Source organism: Dryobates pubescens, chromosome 20 (genome assembly GCF_014839835.1).
Source record: "Dryobates pubescens isolate bDryPub1 chromosome 20, bDryPub1.pri, whole genome shotgun sequence".
Taxonomy (NCBI): domain Eukaryota; kingdom Metazoa; phylum Chordata; class Aves; order Piciformes; family Picidae; genus Dryobates; species Dryobates pubescens.
In genome coordinates, this window is record NC_071631.1 from 20,283,229 (window position 1) to 20,301,496 (window position 18,268).

The following is an 18,268-nucleotide window of genomic DNA, read 5'->3' on the forward strand; positions in this document are numbered from 1 at the left end:
GGGGCTGAGGCTCCGGGCAGGGGGTTGGGGGGTACGGGGGGTGCAGGAGGTACGGGGGCTGAGGCTCCGGGCAGGGGACTGGGGGGTTGGGGGGTGCAGGAGGTATGGGGGCTGAGGCTCCGGGCAGGGGGGTACGGGGGGTGCAGGAGGTACAGGGGCTGAGGCTCCGGGCAGGGGGTTGGGGGGTGCAGGAGGTACGGGGGCTGAGGCTCCGGGCAGGGGGTTGGGGGGTGCAGGAGGTACGGGGGCTGAGGCTCCGGGCAGGGGGTTGGGGGGTGCAGGAGGTACGGGGGCTGAGGCTCCGGGCAGGGGGTTGGGGGGTACGGGGGGTGCAGGAGGTACGGGGGCTGAGGCTCCGGGCAGGGGGTACGGGGGGTGCAGGAGGTACGGGGGCTGAGGCTCCGGGCAGGGGGTTGGGGGGTACGGGGGGCGCAGGTGGTGAGCGGCAGGGGTGGGCGTGCGGGGGGAGCAGGGCTGCGCGGAGGCGGAGCGCAGGGCGCGGAGCAGCAGGAGCTCCCCGGCAGCCCCGAGCAGCGCGGACAGGAGCGGGCAGGGCTGCGGCATGGAGCGGAACCGGAGCCCTCCCCGGTACGGGTCGCTGGAGTCCACCCGCTGGCCTCCTCCCGGTGCGGGGCCAGGTGAGCGCGGCGGGACCGGGGCGGGCGGGGACCGTGCCAGGTCCAAACTTTGCCCCCAGCCCACCACCCCGCACCTCTACCCCGACCCCAGTGGCCCGGGCAGCCGAGCCGCGGGAGGTGGAACCGGAGGCTTCATCCCCGAGCGCTGCCCGAGCCGGTCCCGGCCGTGTGGCGAGTGGAGCCGGAGGAGTGGGGGGAGAAGGACGGAGGGAAACGGGGATGGAGCGGGAGAGGGATGGAGGGGAGGGATGAGGGAAGGGGGGTGGTGGAGGGAGGGAAGGGCTGGATGAGGGAGAGTGGATGGGAGAGGTGGATGGAGGAGACAAGGGGCTGGGTGGGAGCAAGGATGGCCGGAGGGAAGCAGGGATGCGTGGAGACAGGAGGGTGGAGGGAAGGAGCCCGGGGAAGGCAGGATGCACTCCGCCATCCGTCTGATGCTGCCCGGAGGGACGCGGAGCCCTGCGCCGTCATGCCCGGCCCCGGGCACGGCTGTGACCTCCCTGTCATTTGCTGCCTCTGCCCCTCTGGGGCCAGCTCCCCAGGCACGAAACAAGAGGGACTGTCTGGGGCAGAGTCCCTGACCTTGGATTGTGAGGAAGGATCCCAGTGCCGGGCTGCGGGCAACACCCTGGGGAGGGGAGGCTGCTGCAGCCCCTCTGCCCTGACGTCCCTCCGACTTTTCCCCTTCTCCAGCTCCTTCTGCTCCCCCTTAGCCACCTGCACCCAGCAGGACAGGGAGAGGCAGCTGGAAAGGCAAGGGTGGAGCAAACTCCAGCATCCTGCTTGGCACAACGGAGGAGGTGCTGCCCGTGAGGCTGCTCCCCTGCCTGGTGAGCTGCCTGAACTTGGAGTCCTCTCCTTGGTGCCACAGGGATCTTTCCCCACACCCCTCTGCATGGCAGGTGGCTGTATGGAGACCTTGCCCTTGGGGGAGGGGGGTGGTTTGAGCACTTCCATCACCTGGAACCTCTGTTCCCAGCAGCCAGGTGACATCAGGGTGTTCCAGGGAAAGGTCAAACACTTGCTGGGCTCAGGATGCCAGCTGTGGCTGAGCATCCCCCCCAGTGCCTGTCAGCAGGCTGTGGCTGTGGCTGTGGCTGTGCTGGATCAGTGCAGGGCTATAGACTCCCAGCTCCTGGGGCACTCTCTGGGTAGCTGAGGCTGGCTGTCACTGTGTACCCCAGAATGGTGAGGGGTCCAGCTTGCCCAGGAGCTGGACATTGCCCAGCTGGGCTTGCAAGCTCTCCACACCAGGAGACTCCACAACCTCTCTGGGCAGCCTGCTCCAGGCCTCCAGCACCCTCACAACAAACAACTTTCTCCTCCTGCTCAGATGGAACCTCCTGGGTTCCAGTCTGTGCCCACTGCCCCTTGTGCTGTCCCTGGGTACCACTCAGCAGAGCCTGGCCCCAGCCTCTTGCCCCCCACAGCTCCTTTAGCTCTTGCTGAGCATTGCTCAGCTGCCCTCTGGGGCTGCTCTTCTGCAGGCTCTCAGCCCCAGGGCTCTCAGCCTTTGCTGCTCCCAGAGCTGCTCCAGGCCCCTCAGCAGCTTTGCAGCCTCCCCTGGACTCTCTCCAGCAGTTCCCTGTCTCTCCTGCACTGGGGAGCCCAGAACTGGCCCCAGGACTCCAGATGTGGCCTCGTTAGGGCAGAGCAGAGTGGAAGAACCTCCCTGGACACGTTCTAAATGCACCCCAGGCGATCTCAGGCCAACCCTGCCACGCTCTGAGCACAGGCAGCCTCTTGCCCTGCTTGTGCTCAGGAGGTGACCCAGGGGCAGTGCACGCAGCAGTGGGGTGCTGAGGAGGGGGCTACATCCCTGGTGATACCCCATGAGCTATCCCTGACACCTCACTTGTGAGCTCTGGTCCTTTTGGTGACTGTCTGGCCCGGCCCCAGTGGCGCTGGCTGTGCCAGGGGCTGCACAGATAGAGCCAGAGGAGTCCTCCCCAGCAGCCATGGGCCAGGGCTGCACCTTTGGCCCTGGGTTACCGGAGGGGGCAGCTGGGCTGTGGTTTGCAGGCTGCTGGCAGCTGTGATCTCTCCCCTCTGAGCATGATGCTCTCCTCTGGCACTGGTGCTCCAGGCCATGTATTGGTGGTTCCAGAGGCTTTGTGTCCCTCTTGCCAGGCAGTGTGGGTGGTGAGGATTCACCTCTCCTCATCCATTGTTCTTATCCATCACCCTCCTTATCCAGCTTGTGGAGCAAGGGCTGATTCTGGGGGGCTGGATGCCTGTTGCCCTTTCCAGGGCAGAGGAAAGCATAGGAGTGAAGTTAAAAGCCTCTTGGGATGGAGCCTAGGTAAAGAGCTGTGCCCCCTTCCCCGGGGGGCTGTCCATCAATCACCCAACTTTAATCATGAAGGAAAGGGCTGGAAGCTCAACCCTGTGCTGCTGGCTGCTCTGACTCATCCCAGGCTTGCTGCAGGCTGTCTAAATGTTTTCACCCAAGCCATATGGAGTGGAAAGCTCTGGCTATTAAACTGCTCATTAACACTGCTTGCTTCCCCTGGGCCATGTGGGGAGGATCAGAGCATCTCCAGGTTACACTCAGAGCCCCTTCGGTGCTTTGCTGGGTTGAAATGGTGCCAGCCAAGGGGCTTTGGGCTGGGGTCAGTGCTGACATCTGTGCCTGGTCCTGCTGGGGTGTGTGCAGCTGTGGGGGCTGCCTGGCTTCACTTTGCTGTCATTCCTCTCCATCCCCTAAGGGACACTCAGGACTGTGAGTTGGTCACAGCTTTAATGATGCTTGCATCCTTAGGCCCTCACTGGTGCCAGGCACTTGGGGAAGGTGTAAGAAACCCATTGGCAGCTCTGGCCAAACCCTCTCCAATGGGAGCCTGGGAGGCACTAAGAGTGTGCCCAGCAGATCCAGGGAGGTTCTCCTCCCCCTCTCCTCTGCCCTGCTGAGACCTCACCTGGAATATTGCATCCAGTGCTGGGCTCCCCAGCTCAGGAGGGACAGGGATCTGCTGGAGAGAGTCCAAGGCAGGGCTCCAAGGATGCTGAAGGGACTGCAGCACTGCCTGGGGAGGAGAGGCTGAGAGCCCTGGGGCTGATTAGTCTGGAGAGGAGAAGGCTGAGAGGGATCTGATCAATGTCTCTCAATAGCTGAGGGCTGGGGGTCAGGAGGCAGGGGCCAGGCTCTGCTCAGTTGCACCCTGGGATAGGACAAGGGGCTGTGGATGGAAACTCCAGCACAGGAGGTTCCACCTCAACAGGAGGAGGAACTTCTGCACTGTGAGGGTCCCAGAGCCCTGGAACAGGCTGCCCAGAGAGGTTGTGGAGTCTCTGGAGCCTTTCCAGCCCCGTCTGGATGTGTTCCTGTGTGACCTGTGCTGGATTCTATGCTCCAGCTCTGGCAGGGGGGTTGGACTTGATGATCTCTTTGAATCCCTTCCAACCCCTAACATCCTCTGACCCTGTGATCTTTTGCCCTCTGCCTGCAGGACGTTCTGGCTTTTAATCCCTCTTGAGCTCTGGGGGTCTGCCCTTGCCAGGTGTGACTGCTGGGTGATGTCTCTGCCACTGCACAGGGGCCTGGGTGCGTGGTGCCCTTCGGTCTCCCCACAGAAAGCTGTGGCCTGGCCCTTGCCTGTAGCTGCTGGGGCTGGAGAACTCCCAGCAAGGCTGATGAGGCACTGGGATGTGCTGCCCAGGGAGGTGGTGGAGTCTCCATCACTGGAGGGGTGTGTAAGGAAAGCTTGGATGTGGCTCTTGGTGGCAGGGTTTAGCTGATGTGGTGCTGTTAGGTCACAGGCTGGGCTTGGTGATCTCAGAGGTCTTTCCCAGCCTCAGCAATTCTGTGACTCTGTGGTGCTGTAACTCAGCACTGCTCCACATCTGCCAGCAGAAAGCATCTCCTGAGCTGCTAGGGAAGGTCCATGCACATCCCAAGGGGCTGTCCTGTGGTGCTGTAACTCAGCACTGCTCCACATCTGCCTACAGAAAGCATCTCCTGAGCTGCTAGGGAAGGTCCATGCACATCCCAAGGGGCTGTCCTGTGGTGCTGTAACTCAGCACTGCTCCACATCTGCCTACAGAAAGCATCTCCTGAGCTGCTAGGGAAGGTCCATGCACATCCCAAGGGGCTGTCCTGTGGTGCTGTAACTCAGCACTGCTCCACATCTGCCAGCAGAAAGCATCTCCTGAGCTGCTAGGGAAGGTCCATGCACATCCCAAGGGGCTGTCACAGGCTGACCTCATTGGGTGAAATTGTAGAGGAACTTGGCCTGGGAGATGTCACAGAACCAACCAGGCTGGAAAAGACCTCAGAGGTCACCAAGTCCAACCTATTACCTGATACCTAACACCTCCTGACAGCTAAACCATGGCTCCAAGTGCCACATCCAAGCCTTCTGTGAGCACCTCCAGGGATGGGGACTCCACCACCTCCCTGGGCAGCACATCCCAAGGGCCAATCTCTCTCTCTGGGAAGAACTTTCTCCTCACCTCCAGCCTAAGCTTCCCCTCTGAGCTCAGTCCTTTGCTCCAAGCAGGAGCAGGAGTTAAATCCTCCTGCTCACAGCCTTGTCTGGAAGGTACAGATGGAGACCTCACACCTCTTTGATCTGACTTCCAGTGTCTGAATGACTCTTCAGCCTGCTTCCCTCAGCCTCTCCTCACCCATCCCCTGCCCTCACTCCGGTGCTCAGCTCTTGGCAGGATGAGTTGTGGTCCTGGGCAGATGTTGGCAGGTGGAAGGAGTCTCCATCAGCAAGCTCACCCCCCCAGCCTGTCAGCTGTTTTCACCTGCTGGTTTCAGGGTCAGTGGATTGGTGCAGAAGTGCAGCTCTGTGTCCCTGTGCCCAGGTGCTCCCTGCCAAGGGCTGAGAGCTTGGTTTTGCAGGAGCATTCTCCTGCAGCTTCCCTCCCAGGGCTTCTGTCCTGAGTTAAGCAGCCCCAGGCACAGCTGCCCTCAGAGAGCTTCTTGGCCAGGGCTTCCTGCTGTGGTGAGCAGTTCCCTGGCATTCCAGAGGACACTTTGTGCCAGGGGGATGCAGAGTGCCATGACCTTGATCACAGCACAGGAAGGCAGCGCCACAAGGGCTGAGGAGCTTGAGTCCTGCAGCCACTGCTCTGCTGTGTGTCGTACACCCATCCTCTGTCCCCTTTCCCCAGGACACTTCTGACCTCAGCAGCTTGCTGGGAAGTGCCCTACAGAGAGGTGACTTCAGGGGGGGCTGCATGAGGGCAGCTCCTCTTGGGCAGGTGGTGCCATGCACAACATATTCCTTGCTTCTGAGGGGAACCCACCCAAAGCTGAGCCAGGAGCTTCCTCACTCTTGTGGGCAGCTGCCCACAGTCTAAACCCATGTCCCAGCCTCCTGCTGCTGAGGGAGGAGAGCAGCCCAGCACTGCTGCCTCCCTCCTTTGTGTGCACAGGGGAGGATTCACCTTTCCCATCTTCTGCTCCTGCTAAGGAGGCTCTGGGATAAGAAGGGAGAGGCAGTGATGCTGACACCTGGGCTCAAAGCACTGGGAAATATAGACTCACAGGATTGTCAGGGTTGGAAGGGACCTCAAGGCTCAGCCAGTTCCAACCCCCCTGCCATGGCCAGGGACACCTCACACTGCAGCAGGTTGCTCACAGCCACCTCCAGCCTGGCTGCAAACACCTCCAGGCAGGAGGCTTCCACCACCTCCCTGGGCAGCCTGTGCCAGGCTCTCACCACCCTCATGGGCAACAACTTCTTCCTCACATCCAAGCTGAATCTCCCCATTTCTAGTTCTGCTCCATCCCCCCCAGCCCTATCCCTCCCTGACAGCCTCAAAAGTCCCTCCCCAGCTTTCTTGGAGCCCCCTGCAGATCCTGGAAGGCCACAATGAGGTCTCCTCAGAGCCTTCTCCTCTCCAGACTGAACAACCCCAACTCCCTCAGTCTGTCCTCACAGCAGAGCAGCTCCAGCCCTCTGCTCCTCCTCGTGGCCCTTCTCTGGACACCTTCCAGCCCCTCCAGATCCTTCCTGGCACAGAGGCTCCAGAACTGGCCCCAGAGCTCCAGCTGTGGTCTCAGCAGAGTGGAGCAGAGGGGCAGAATCCCCTCCCAGGCCCTGCTGGCCACACTTCTCCTGCTGCAGCCCAGGCTCTGCTTGGCTCTCTGGGCTGCAAGTGCTCCCTGCTGGCTCCTGTTGAGCTTCCCCTCCCCCAGCACCCCAAGGCCTTTTCTTCAGGGCTGCTCTCCAGCCAGTCCCTGCCCAGCCTGTATCAGTGCTTGGGATTGCTTGTCTGACACTTCAAACACTCAGCCAAAGAGTTCTACCAACAGTGAACAAAGATATTCTGGGTTATTCCCCAGCCCACCCAGGCCAGGAGGGCTTCAGCTTCCCCCAGGCCCACCCCTGTGCTCCCTGGCAGGGGGGCTCAGGCTTGTCCTTGGCTGGTGAAGGCTGCAGTGAGCTCCTGTCTCTGTTTATTGGTGCATCTCCAAAGCAATCAGCCTTGTCACTTCAGCCTGGTGATGGAACTGACACTTGGAGCAGTGCAGCTTTTCCCTGGAGCTGTGCTGAGGTGCACCCAAAGCCCAGGGAGTGGCTGCCACAAGCAGCTGTCCCTGCTGCACCTTCTCCTGTGCTGTCACCTGCCTGTGCAGGCAGATCCTGCCTGTCCCCAGGACACAGCCCCCACTGCTCAGCTGTGCTAGGGGTGGGGGACAGCAAAATGTCTTGGGCAAGAGGAGCTCTGGGATGGCAGAGCAGCAGGACAAGAGACCTCAGCATCCTGGTCCCCTAGCAACCACACTCTGGTCCCCTAGCAACCACATCCTGGTCCTGTAGCAACCACAGTCCAGTCCCTTAGCAACCCCCTTCAGACCCAGGAAACAAGGCTAGGGGAGGGGTCTGTGCACAGCTGGGAGGGACACAGCCAGAGCTGAGGGAAGGCAGAGATCCTAACCTCACACTGGCCAAACCATGCATTCACCAGGCTGTCCTGCTTCAGGCAGCTACTGGGGAGAGGTTCTCCTCCTCCCCTCTCTGCCCTGCTAAGATCACATCTGGAGTCCTGGAGCCAGTTCTGGGCTCCCCAGCTCGAGAGAGACAGGAAACTGCTGGAGAGAGCCCAGCAGAGGGATGCTGAGGGGCCTGGAGCAGCTCTGGGAGCAGCAAAGGCTGAGAGCCCTGGGGCTGAGAGCCTGCAGAAGAGCAGCCCCAGAGGGCAGCTGAGCAATGCTCAGCAAGAGCTAAAGGAGCTGTGGGGGGCAAGAGCTGGGGGCAGCCTCTGCTCAGTGGTGCCCAGGGACAGCACAATGGGCACAAACTGCAACCCAGGAGGTTCCACCTGAGCAGGAGGAGAAAGTTGTTTGCTGTGAGGGTGCTGGAGGCCTGGAGCAGGCTGCCCAGAGAGGTTGTGGAGTCTCCTGGTGTGGAGAGCTTCCAAGCCCAGCTGGGCACTGTGCTCCTGGGCAAGCTGCTGTGGGTGCCCTGCTTTGGCAGGGGGCTTGGGCTGGCTGAGCTCCAGAGGCCTCTTCTAACCTCCCCATGCTGCAGCAGCAGCAAGCACCTGCACCATTTTAAACTCCTTTGCAGACTTGCCCCTGCTTTGCTGGTGCTGCAGAGGGAGAGAGCCCAACAGGCACATGGGATGGCACTGAGCCATGGGGACACTGAGCTGCCAGCCTGGTCCTGGTGAGCTGGAACAGCCCTGCTGATCACTGCATTAGGACCCAGGCTGGCTTGGCTTGCTGAGCCCAGCTCCAAGCAGACATGCAGTATGCATGAAGTGTCTGTGCTGCATGAGGACCTCAGAGGCCAGCTGGCCACCCTGCTTGAGCCTGCAGCTCTCTGAGCCCTAGAAACAAGCACTGGGTGCCCTGCTTGAGCAGGGGGATTGGACTGGCTGACCCCCAGGGGTCCCTTCCAGCCCTCCCCATGCTGGGGTTCTGTGATTCTATGATTCTGAGCATCCTGACAGCTCAGAGTGGGGTGTGATGCAGGTGCCACCCTGCTTGAGCCTGCAGCTCTCTGAGCCCTAGAAACAAGCACTGGGTGCCCTGCTTGAGCAGGGGGATTGGACTGGCTGACCCCCAGGGGTCCCTTCCAGCCCTCCCCATGCTGGGGTTCTGTGATTCTATGATTCTGAGCATCCTGACAGCTCAGAGTGGGGTGTGATACAGGTGCCACCCTGCTTGAGCCTGCAGCTCTCTGAGCCCTAGAAACAAGCATCCCTCGTCCTGGCTTTGCAGCACAGCCTGCTCACACCAGCGCTGGGCTGAGCTCTGTGCTGCTGAGAGAGCCTCAGGTTTGCAGAGGTGGCCTTTGTGTTGGACAGCAGGAGGCTAAGGAGTCTGAAAAGCACTGGAGGCAAGGACAGGAGCATCTCTGCCCACAACATGAGCCTGTGTGTGCATCCTCCTCCAGCACGGAGTAGGGACAGATGCTTGGCCCAGGTAGCATGGAGCTGAGGAGTCATGGAGGTGAAGTTCTTACAGCTGTCCCCTGCCATCACCAGCTGGATGAATCCTGCAATCACTGAGCTGCCAGGGTTGGAAGGGACCTCAGGGATCATCCAGTTCCAGGGTCACAGCTCACAGGATGTGAGGGGTTGGAAGGGACCTCCAGAGATCAGGGAGTCCAAGCCCCTGCCAGAGCAGGGCCATGGAATCCAGCACAGGTCACACAGGAACACATCCAGGCAGGGCTGCAAAGGCTCCAGAGACTCTCTGGGCAGCCTGCTCCAGGCCTCTGGGACCCTCCCAGGGAAGAAGTTCCTCCTCCTGTTGAGCTGGAACCTCCTGGGCTGGAGTTTCCATCCATTGCCCCTTGGTCTATCCCAGGGTGCAGCTGAGCAGAGCCTGGCCCCTGCCTCCTGACCCCCAGCCCTCAGCTATTGATAGACATTGATCAGATCCCTCTCAGCCTTCTCCTCTCCAGACTAAGCAGCCCCAGGGCTCTCAGCCTCTCCTCCCCAGGCAGTGCTGCAGTCCCTTCAGCATCCTTGGAGCCCTGTCTTGGACTCTCTCCAGCAGATCCCTGTCCCTCCTGAACTGGGGAGCCCAGACCTGGATGCAATATTCCAGGTGAGGTCTCAGCAGGGCAGAGGAGAGGGGGAGGAGAACCTCCCTGGATCTGCTGGCCACACTCTTCTTGAGACACCTCACACTAGGTCAGGTTGCTCAGAGCCACATCCAGCCTGGCCTTAAATACCTCCAGGGGAACAAAGCTCTGTGCAGCCCATCAGGGCCACTTTGGCTTCTTCATCCTCTGGAGTGCTGAACATCATCCTCATAACCCACCTGGGGAAACTGAGGCAGGGGAAAGGGAAGTCACACTGGTGAGGCTGCACCTCAGATCCTGGGATCAGGTTTGGGCCCCTGGCTCCCAGAGGGACACTGAGGAGCTGGAGCAGGTCCAGAGAAGGGCAACAAAGCTGGGGAAGGGTCTGGAGAACAGGGCTGGGGAGGAGCAGCTGAGGGAGCTGGCTCAGGGGCTGAGGGGAGACCTCATTGCTCTCTGCAGCTCCCTGCAAGGAGGATGCAGTGAGCTGGGGGTTGGGCTCTGCTCCCTAGACTCAGGTGGTGGAAAGAGAGGAACTGGCCTGAAATTGTGCCAGGGGAGGCTGAGGTTGGAGATGAGGGAAAATGTCCCTGCTGCAAGAGTCAGGGACTGGCAGAGGCTGCCCAGGGAGGTGGTGGAGTCCCCAGCCCTGGAGGTGTTCCAGGAATGTGTGGCCATGGCACCTGGGGCCATGGTTTGGTGGCCCTGCTGGTGATGGCTGGGCTGGGTGATCTCAGAGGGCTTCTCCATCCTCAGTGGTTCTGTGCTGCCTGCTCAGGGCAAAAAGGCAGCAGCCTCACAGCCAAACCTGGATGGGAGCTCAGCACCCTCACTCCACTGCTCTGGCCACCAGCTCTGCCTCCCCCTTTCCCCTGCCTGCTGCACAGGGGTCCCTCTGGCATCTCACTGGTTTGCTCAGACTGCTGCACAGCAGGACTCCATGCTGGCTCTCACAGTGCCTTCACATCCCCCCCCCCTGCCTGTCCCTCCCAGGCCTCTTGATGGGGACAGCTGAGGTTGTCCAGCTCCCAGCTCCCAGTTCCCAGCCTGGGGTGCCTGGCAGAGCCCCCTCCCCTCCCCAGTGGCAGGCAGCAGCACACTGATCACCCAGGGGCTGAGCTGGCCCTGCTGGGATGCTCAGACAGGGGCTCAGCAGCTGCAGCAGAGGCAGGCTGTGAGGGAACATCCAGAATGCCAACAGCAGGGCCAATCCTGCTCCCCCTGCACCCTCACAGGGCACAGCTGCCCCCCAGGGCACTGCTGCCCTGCAGCCCTGGAGTTTCCCCCACACAGGCAGAAGGAGAAGCATGAGCAGGGAGCAGCAGGGCCAGGAGCAGGATTTTCAGGCAGCTGAGGCTTGGGAACTGGAGAGTGGGGAGCTGGAGACTGTGGCTTAGTGATTCCAAAGGGGACCCAGGGCAGGAAGAGATCAGCATTAAGGCAGATGGCAAAACACTGCACTCAGTGGTCCTCTACCCACCTCATAAACTGCTAGAGAAATCACTCCCAGAGTGAGGAGGGGTTCCAGGGCTGCTGGCAGAGGCTTGCTAGAGGAAACAGGAGTAGCCTGGGGTAGTGTGAGTGCTTGGGAGCTGAGTTTGCCCCTGCTTCTGTCTTAGAATCCCAAGAGGACTACTTGAGGGTCATGTCACTCCTCCACTAGCCACCAAAAGCACATTCAGCCAATGCCAGCATGCTGGCACCTGCATCACACCCCACTCTGAGCTGTCAGGATGCTCAGAATCATAGAATCACAGAACCCCAGCATGGGGAGGGCTGGAAGGGACCCCTGGGGGTCAGCCAGTCCAATCCCCCTGCTCAAGCAGGGCACCCAGTGCTTGTTTCTAGGGCTCAGAGAGCTGCAGGCTCAAGCAGGGTGGCCAGCTGGCCTCTGAGGTCCTCATGCAGCACAGACACTTCATGCATACTGCATGTCTGCTTGGAGCTGGGCTCAGCAAGCCAAGCCAGCCTGGGTCCTAATGCAGTGATCAGCAGGGCTGTTCCAGCTCACCAGGACCAGGCTGGCAGCTCAGTGTCCCCATGGCTCAGTGCCATCCCATGTGCCTGTTGGGCTCTCTCCCTCTGCAGCACCAGCAAAGCAGGGGCAAGTCTGCAAAGGAGTTTAAAATGGTGCAGGTGCTTGCTGCTGCTGCAGCATGGGGAGGTTAGAAGAGGCCTCTGGAGCTCAGCCAGCCCAAGCCCCCTGCCAAAGCAGGGCACCCCTAGCAGCTTGCCCAGCAGCACAGTGCCCAGCTGGGACTGGAAGCTCTCCACACCAGGAGACTCCACAACCTCTCTGGGCAGCCTGCTCCAGGCCTCCAGCACCCTCACAACAAACAACTTTCTCCTCCTGCTCAGATGGAACCTCCTGGCTGCCAGTCTGTGCCCACTGCCCCTTGTGCTGTCCCTGGGCACCACTCAGCAGAGCCTGGCCCCAGCCTCTTGCCCCCCACAGCTCCTTTAGCTCTTGCTGAGCATTGCTCAGCTGCCCTCTGGGGCTGCTCTTCTGCAGGCTCTCAGCCCCAGGGCTCTCAGCCTTTGCTGCTCCCAGAGCTGCTCCAGGCTCCTCAGCAGCTTTGCAGCCTCCCCTGGACTCTCTCCAGCAGTTCCCTGTCCCTCTGGAGCTGGGGAGCCCAGAACTGGCCCCAGGACTCCAGATGTGGTCTCACTAGGGCAGAGATGGGAGGAGGAGAACCTCCCTCGACCTGCTGCCCACCCTCTGCTGCCGCTGGTTTGGTGTTTGCAGGGGGCACAGCTCTGTGGTCCCTGCTGGTCCTCACAGCACCCTGTGGCCGTCTGCTGCCGGCTAACCCGGCTGCTGTTTGACTTGCAGAAGATGAGATTGTGTCCATGGCTGACTCCACCACCACCATCGACGACATCGAAGGAGAGCTCTTCAAGATCGAGCGGATCAGGGAGATCCTGGTGAGGAGGGAGTCGGAGCTGCGCTACATGTGAGTGCTGCCCTGCCCCCTGCTGCCCCAGCCACACATCCCCCAGCCCTCCTGCTGCTCACAACCACACAACCATGCAATCAGCCTGCTTGGAAAAGACCCCAGAGATCATCAAGTCCAACCTGTCACCCAACCCCTCCTGACAACCAAACCGTGGCTCCAAGTGCCACATCCAATCCCCTCTTGAACACCTCCAGGGATGGGGACTCCATCACCTCCCTGGGCAGCACATCCCAGTGGCCAATCTCTCTTGCTGGGAAGAACTTTCTCCTCACCTCCAGCCTAAACCTCCCCTGGCACAGCTTGAGACTGTGTCCTCTTGTTCTGGTGCTGGCTGCCTGGGAGAAGAGCCCAACCCCCACCTGGCTACAACCTCCCTTCAGGGAGTTGGAGAGAGCAAGAAGGTCTCCCCTGAGCCTCCTCTTCTGCAGGCTAAGCAGTCTCACAGTCTCACAGTATCACTAAGGTTGGAAGAGACCTCGAGGATCATCAAGTCCAACCTGTCTCCACAGACCTCATGGCTAGCCCATGGCACCAAGTGCCACATCCAATCCCCTCTTCAACACCTCCAGGGATGGGGACTCCACCACCTCCCTGGGCAGCACATCCCAATGACTGATGACTCTCTCAGTGAAGAACTTTCTCCTCACCTCGAGTCTAAACCTCCCCTGGCACAGCTTGAGACTGTGTCCTCTTGTTCTGGTGCTCCTTGCCTGGGAGAAGAGACCAACCCCCACCTGGCTACAACCTCCCTTCAGGGAGTTGTAGAGGGCAATGTGGTCACCCCTGAGCCTCCTCCAGCAACCCCAGCTCCCTCAGCCTCTCCTCCCAGGGCTGTGCTCCAGACCCCTCCCCAGCTTTGTTGCCCTTCTCTGGACACCTTCCAGCAACTCAACATCTTTCCTAAACTGAGGAGCCCAGAACTGGACACAGGACTCCAGGTGTGGCCTGAGCAGTGCTGAGCACAGGGCACAATGACCTCCCTGCTCCTGCTGGCCACACTGTTCCTGCTGCAGGCCAGGATGCCATTGGCCTTCTTGGCCCCCTGGGCACACTGCTGGCTCCTGTTCAGCTGCTGTCAACCAGCACCCCCAGGTCCCTCTCTGCCTGGCAGCTCTCAGCCACTCTGCCCCCAGCCTGTAGCTCTGCCTGGGGTTGCTGTGGCCAAAGTGCAGCCCCTGGCACTTGCATTTGTTCAGTGCCATCCTGTTGGCCTCTGCCCACCTGTCCAGCCTGGCAAGGTCCCTCTGGAGAGCTCTTCTACCCTCTAACAGCTCAACTCCTGCTCCCAACTTGCTTGCCTGAGCAAGCAGAGATCATCCCCAGGCACTGGCAGGCTTGAGGTTGCCCTCCCCATGGTGTTCCAGCTGAAGTGCAGCCTCTCTCTCCCACCACTCTGCCCTTACTCTCAGGAGGGGCTTGGATGTGTCCCTGAGCCTATTTCTGTGCAGAGCTGAGGACTTGGATTCAGCTACACTGAGTGTTGCCACAGTCAGCCCCAAGCACCTCCTCTCCCAGTGGGCCCTCAGTGCTCTTGTGCTGGGCTCAGGAAGGGAGCTGAAGGCTGGTGGTGCACTGCTGCTCTGGGGAGGTCACAGACTCACAGGATCCCAGACTGGTTTGGGTAGGAAGAGAACTTCCAAGCTCACCCAGTCCAACCCCTGCAGCCAGCAGGGACATCCCCAACCAGAGCAGGTTGCTCACAGCCCCAACCAACCTGACCTGCAATGCTTCCAGCCAGGGGGCAGCTCCCAGCTCTCTGGGCAGCCTGGGCCAGGCTCTCACCACCCTCAGGGTCAAACATTTCTTCCTTCTCTCCAGTCTCAATCTACCTCTTTGAGTTCCAAACCATCCCCCCTTGTCCTGTCACCACAGGCCCTGCCCTAAACTCTGTCCCCAGCTTTCTGCTCAGCCCTTGAAGCACTGCAAGGCCACCAGAAGGTCTCCCTGGAGCCTTCTCCTCTCCAGGCTGCCCAAGGCCAACTCTCTCAGCCTGGCCTCACAGCAGAGGGCTTCCAGCCCTGCCAGCATTGCTGTGGCCTCCTCTGGCCCTGCTCCAGCAGCTCCCTGGCTGTGCTGAGGGCTCCAGAGCTGCCCCAGCACTGCAGGGCTGTGAGCAGAGCCCAGCAGAGGGGCAGAATCCCCTCCCTGCCCCTGCTGCCCACACTGCTGGGGATCAGCCCAGGGCAGGCTGGGGCTGGGCTGGCAGCACTCAGTGCCAGCTCACCTCCAGCTTTGCACCCCCCAGCACCCCCAAGTCCTTCTCCTCAGGGCTGCTCTCCAGCCCTTCACCCCCAGCCTGGACTGATGCTGGGGCTTGCCCTGCCCCATGTGCAGGACTTGGCCTTGTTGCCCCTCCTGATGTTCACACAGCTCTGCTTCTCCAGCCCATCCAGCTCCCTCTGGATGGATCCCACCCCTGAGGCATATCAGCTGCATCCCTCAGTGTGCTGCCCTGCCCCAGCTCAGCAGGGCTCTCTCCAGTAGCTCTCTGCTTCTCTTGAGCTGGGGAGCACAGCACTGTGGCCTCACTGGGGCAGAGCAGAAGGGGAGGAGAACCTCCCTTGCCCTGCTGGCCTCACTCTTCTACCCCAGGACCCCACTGGCCTTCTTAGCCCCGAGGACACAGTGCTGGCTCATGGGGAACTTTGCCTGCAGTGCTCCCAGGTCCTGCTCTGGGGCTTTGAGGCTGGCTTTGTGCTGCTGATGATGGCAGGAGCCAGCTTCCCTGGGCTGCAGCAGGGGCTGTGCTGCTGCTGATGGCAGGAGCCAGCTTCCCTGGGCTGCAGCAGGGGCTGTGCTGCTGCTGATGGCAGGAGCCAGCTTCCCTGGGCTGCAGCAGGGGCTGTGCTGCTGCTGATGGCAGGAGCCAGCTTCCCTGGGCTGCAGCAGGGGCTGTGCTGCTGCTGATGGCAGGAGCCAGCTTCCCTGGGCTGCAGCAGGGGCTGTGCTGCTGCTGATGGCAGGAGCCAGCTTCCCTGGGCTGCAGCAGGGGCTGTGCTGCTGCTGATGGCAGGAGCCAGCTTCCCTGGGCTGCAGCAGGGGCTGTGCTGCTGATGGCAGGAGCCAGCTTCCCTGGGCTGCAGCAGGGGCTGTGCTGCTGATGGCAGCGTGGCCAGGCTCCCGCTGGCTCCCGCAGCGGAGGCTCAGCTCTGGAGGGAGGACCTCTGTGAAGCTCAGCTCCTCCTGGGTACATTGTTGGAAATCATACAAAGTGCAGCTCTTAAATGCTTTCCATGGCAACCAGCACAGAGAGCTCACAGGTGCCAGCCACACTCTCAGCACTTGAGTTTTATTCAGCCTCTGGTTGGCTTCTTCCTTGACTTGTACCTGGGAAACCAAAGGGGGTCAGCCACAGAGGTGGCCTCGGCTGCAGAGCCCTGGGAACACCAGGACTACACACCTGAGTGGTGTGGAGGGGCTGTGTGGAGCTTTGTGGAGCACAGCAGTGAGGAGGAAAAAGGCTGAGGGCAATGGTGCCAAGTCCAGCTGGAGAGCTCCAGAATCACAGAAGTGCCAGGGTTGGAAGGGAGCTCAAGGCTCAGCCAGCTCCAACCCCCCTGCCATGGCCAGGGACACCTCACACTGCAGCAGGTTGCTCACAGCCACATCCAGCCTGGCTGCAAACACCTCCAGGCAGGAGGCTTCCACCACCTCCCTGGGCAGCCTATGCCAGGCTCTCACTCCACTGTAACCAGGGATCAGTGCTGGGTCTGGTCCTGTTCCACATCTCCATCAATGGCATTGATGAGGGGACAGACAGACAGACTGCTCAGCAAGTTTGGTGAGGATACCAAGCTGGGAGCCTTGGCTGAGGCACCTGAAGGCTGTGAGGCCATTCAGTGAGACTTGGCCAGACTGGGAGCTGGGCACAGAGGAACCTCATGAGGTTCAACAAGGACAAGTGCAGAGTCCTGCACCTGGGAAGGAATAAAAACTGCAGCAGGACAGGCTGGGAGGTGATCTGCTGGAGAGCAGCCCTGGGGAGAGGGACCTGGGAGTGCTGGTGGGCAGCAAGTTCTGTATGGGACAGCAATGTGCCCTGGGGGCCAAGAAGGCCAATGGGGTCTTGGGGGGCATTAGGAGTGTGTCCAGCAGAGCCAGGGAGGTTCTCCTCCCCCTCTCCTCTGCCCTGCTGAGACCTCACCTGGAGTATTGCATCCAGTGCTGGGCTGCCCACCTCAGGAGGGACAGGGATCTGCTGGAGAAAGTCCAAGGGAGGCCTCCAAGGATGCTGAAGGGACTGCAGGGGAGCCAGGGGCCCAAACCTGAACCCAGGATCTGAGGTGCAGCCTCACCAGTGTGACTTCCCTTTCCCCTGCCTCAGTTTCCCCAGGTGGGTTATGAGGATGCTGTTCAGCACTCCAGAGGATGAAGAAGCCAAAGTGGCCTGATGGGCTGCACAGAGCTTTGTTCCCCTGGAGGTATTTAAGGCCAGGCTGGATGTGGCTCTGAGCAACCTGATCTAGTGTGAGGTGTCTCAAGAAGAGTGTGGCCAGCAGATCCAGGGAGGTTCTCCTCCCCCTCTCCTCTGCCCTGCTGAGACCTCACCTGGAATATTGCATCCAGTGCTGGGCTGCCCAGCTCAGGAGGGACAGGGATCTGCTGGAGAGAGTCCAAGGCAGGGCTGCAAGGATGCTGAAGGGACTGCAGCCCTGCCTGGGGAGGAGAGGCTGAGAGCCCTGGGGCTCCTTAGTCTGGTGAGGAGAAGGCTGAGAGGGATCTGATCAATGTCTCTCAATAGCTGAGGGCTGGGGGTCAGGAGGCAGGGGCCAGGCTCTGCTCAGCTGCACCCTGGGATAGGACAAGGAGCAAGGGATGGAAACTGCAGCACAGGAGGTTCCACCTCAACAGGAGGAGGAACTTCTTCCCTGTGAGGGTCCCAGAGCCCTGGAGCAGGCTGCCCAGAGAGGTTGTGGAGTCTCCTTCCCTGGAGCCTTTGCAGCCCTGTCTGGATGTGCTCCTGTGGGACCTGAGCTGGATTCTATGGTCCTGCTCTGGCAGGGGGCTTGGACTCCCTGATCTCTGGAGGTCCCTTCCTGACATCCTGTGACCCTGTGATCTGTGATCCCTGTGCAGCACTGCCGGAGAAGAGCAATCCAAGGCCTGGGCTCTGGATCCTTTAGGTCCCTTCCAACCCCCCCAGTTCAGTGATTCTATGATCAGCAGCAGGCAGTCTGTGCTCAGGTGTCCTGTGCCAACCTTGCCATTGCTGCTCTTTGTACAAGCTCAAGGCTTAGTCACCACAGGACTGTGAGCTGGCAACAGGAGGACAAACAGACCTCCCTGTTCTCCACATGCAGCTCCCAGACACAGACCTGCTGTGCCAACAATCCCAGCACCCCAGCTGGTGTGGGTTGGAAGATGCTCTGCAGAGCATCCAGTCCAAGCCCCCTGCCAAAGCAGGGCACCCACAGCAGCTTGCCCAGGAGCACAGTGCCCAGGGGGGCTTGGAAGCTCTCCACACCAGGGGACTCCACAACCTCTCTGGGCAGCCTGCTCCAGGCCTCCAGCACCCTCACAACAAACAACTTTCTCCTCCTGCTCAGATCCAACCTCCTGGGTTCCAGTCTGTGCCCACTGCCCCTTGTGCTGTGCCTGGGCACCACTGAGCAGAGTCAGGCCCCAGCCTCTTGCCCCCCACAGCTCCTTTAGCTCTTGCTGAGCATTGCTCAGCTGCCCT

At 60.8% G+C, this 18,268-nt stretch overlaps 1 protein-coding gene across 1 annotated transcript in view; it reads left to right on the forward strand.

The window, feature by feature from the left end:
• The first annotated feature begins 532 nt into the window (after positions 1-532).
• LOC104308621 (bMERB domain-containing protein 1) overlaps positions 533-18,268 on the forward strand; it is a 29,326-nt gene continuing 11,590 nt past the window's right edge. The window contains exons 1-2 of the mRNA XM_054170732.1: positions 533-638; positions 12,465-12,585. Of these exons, the coding sequence (XP_054026707.1) occupies positions 563-638; positions 12,465-12,585 (197 nt within the window). The 5' untranslated portion in view covers positions 533-562. The remainder of the gene's footprint in view (positions 639-12,464; positions 12,586-18,268) is intronic.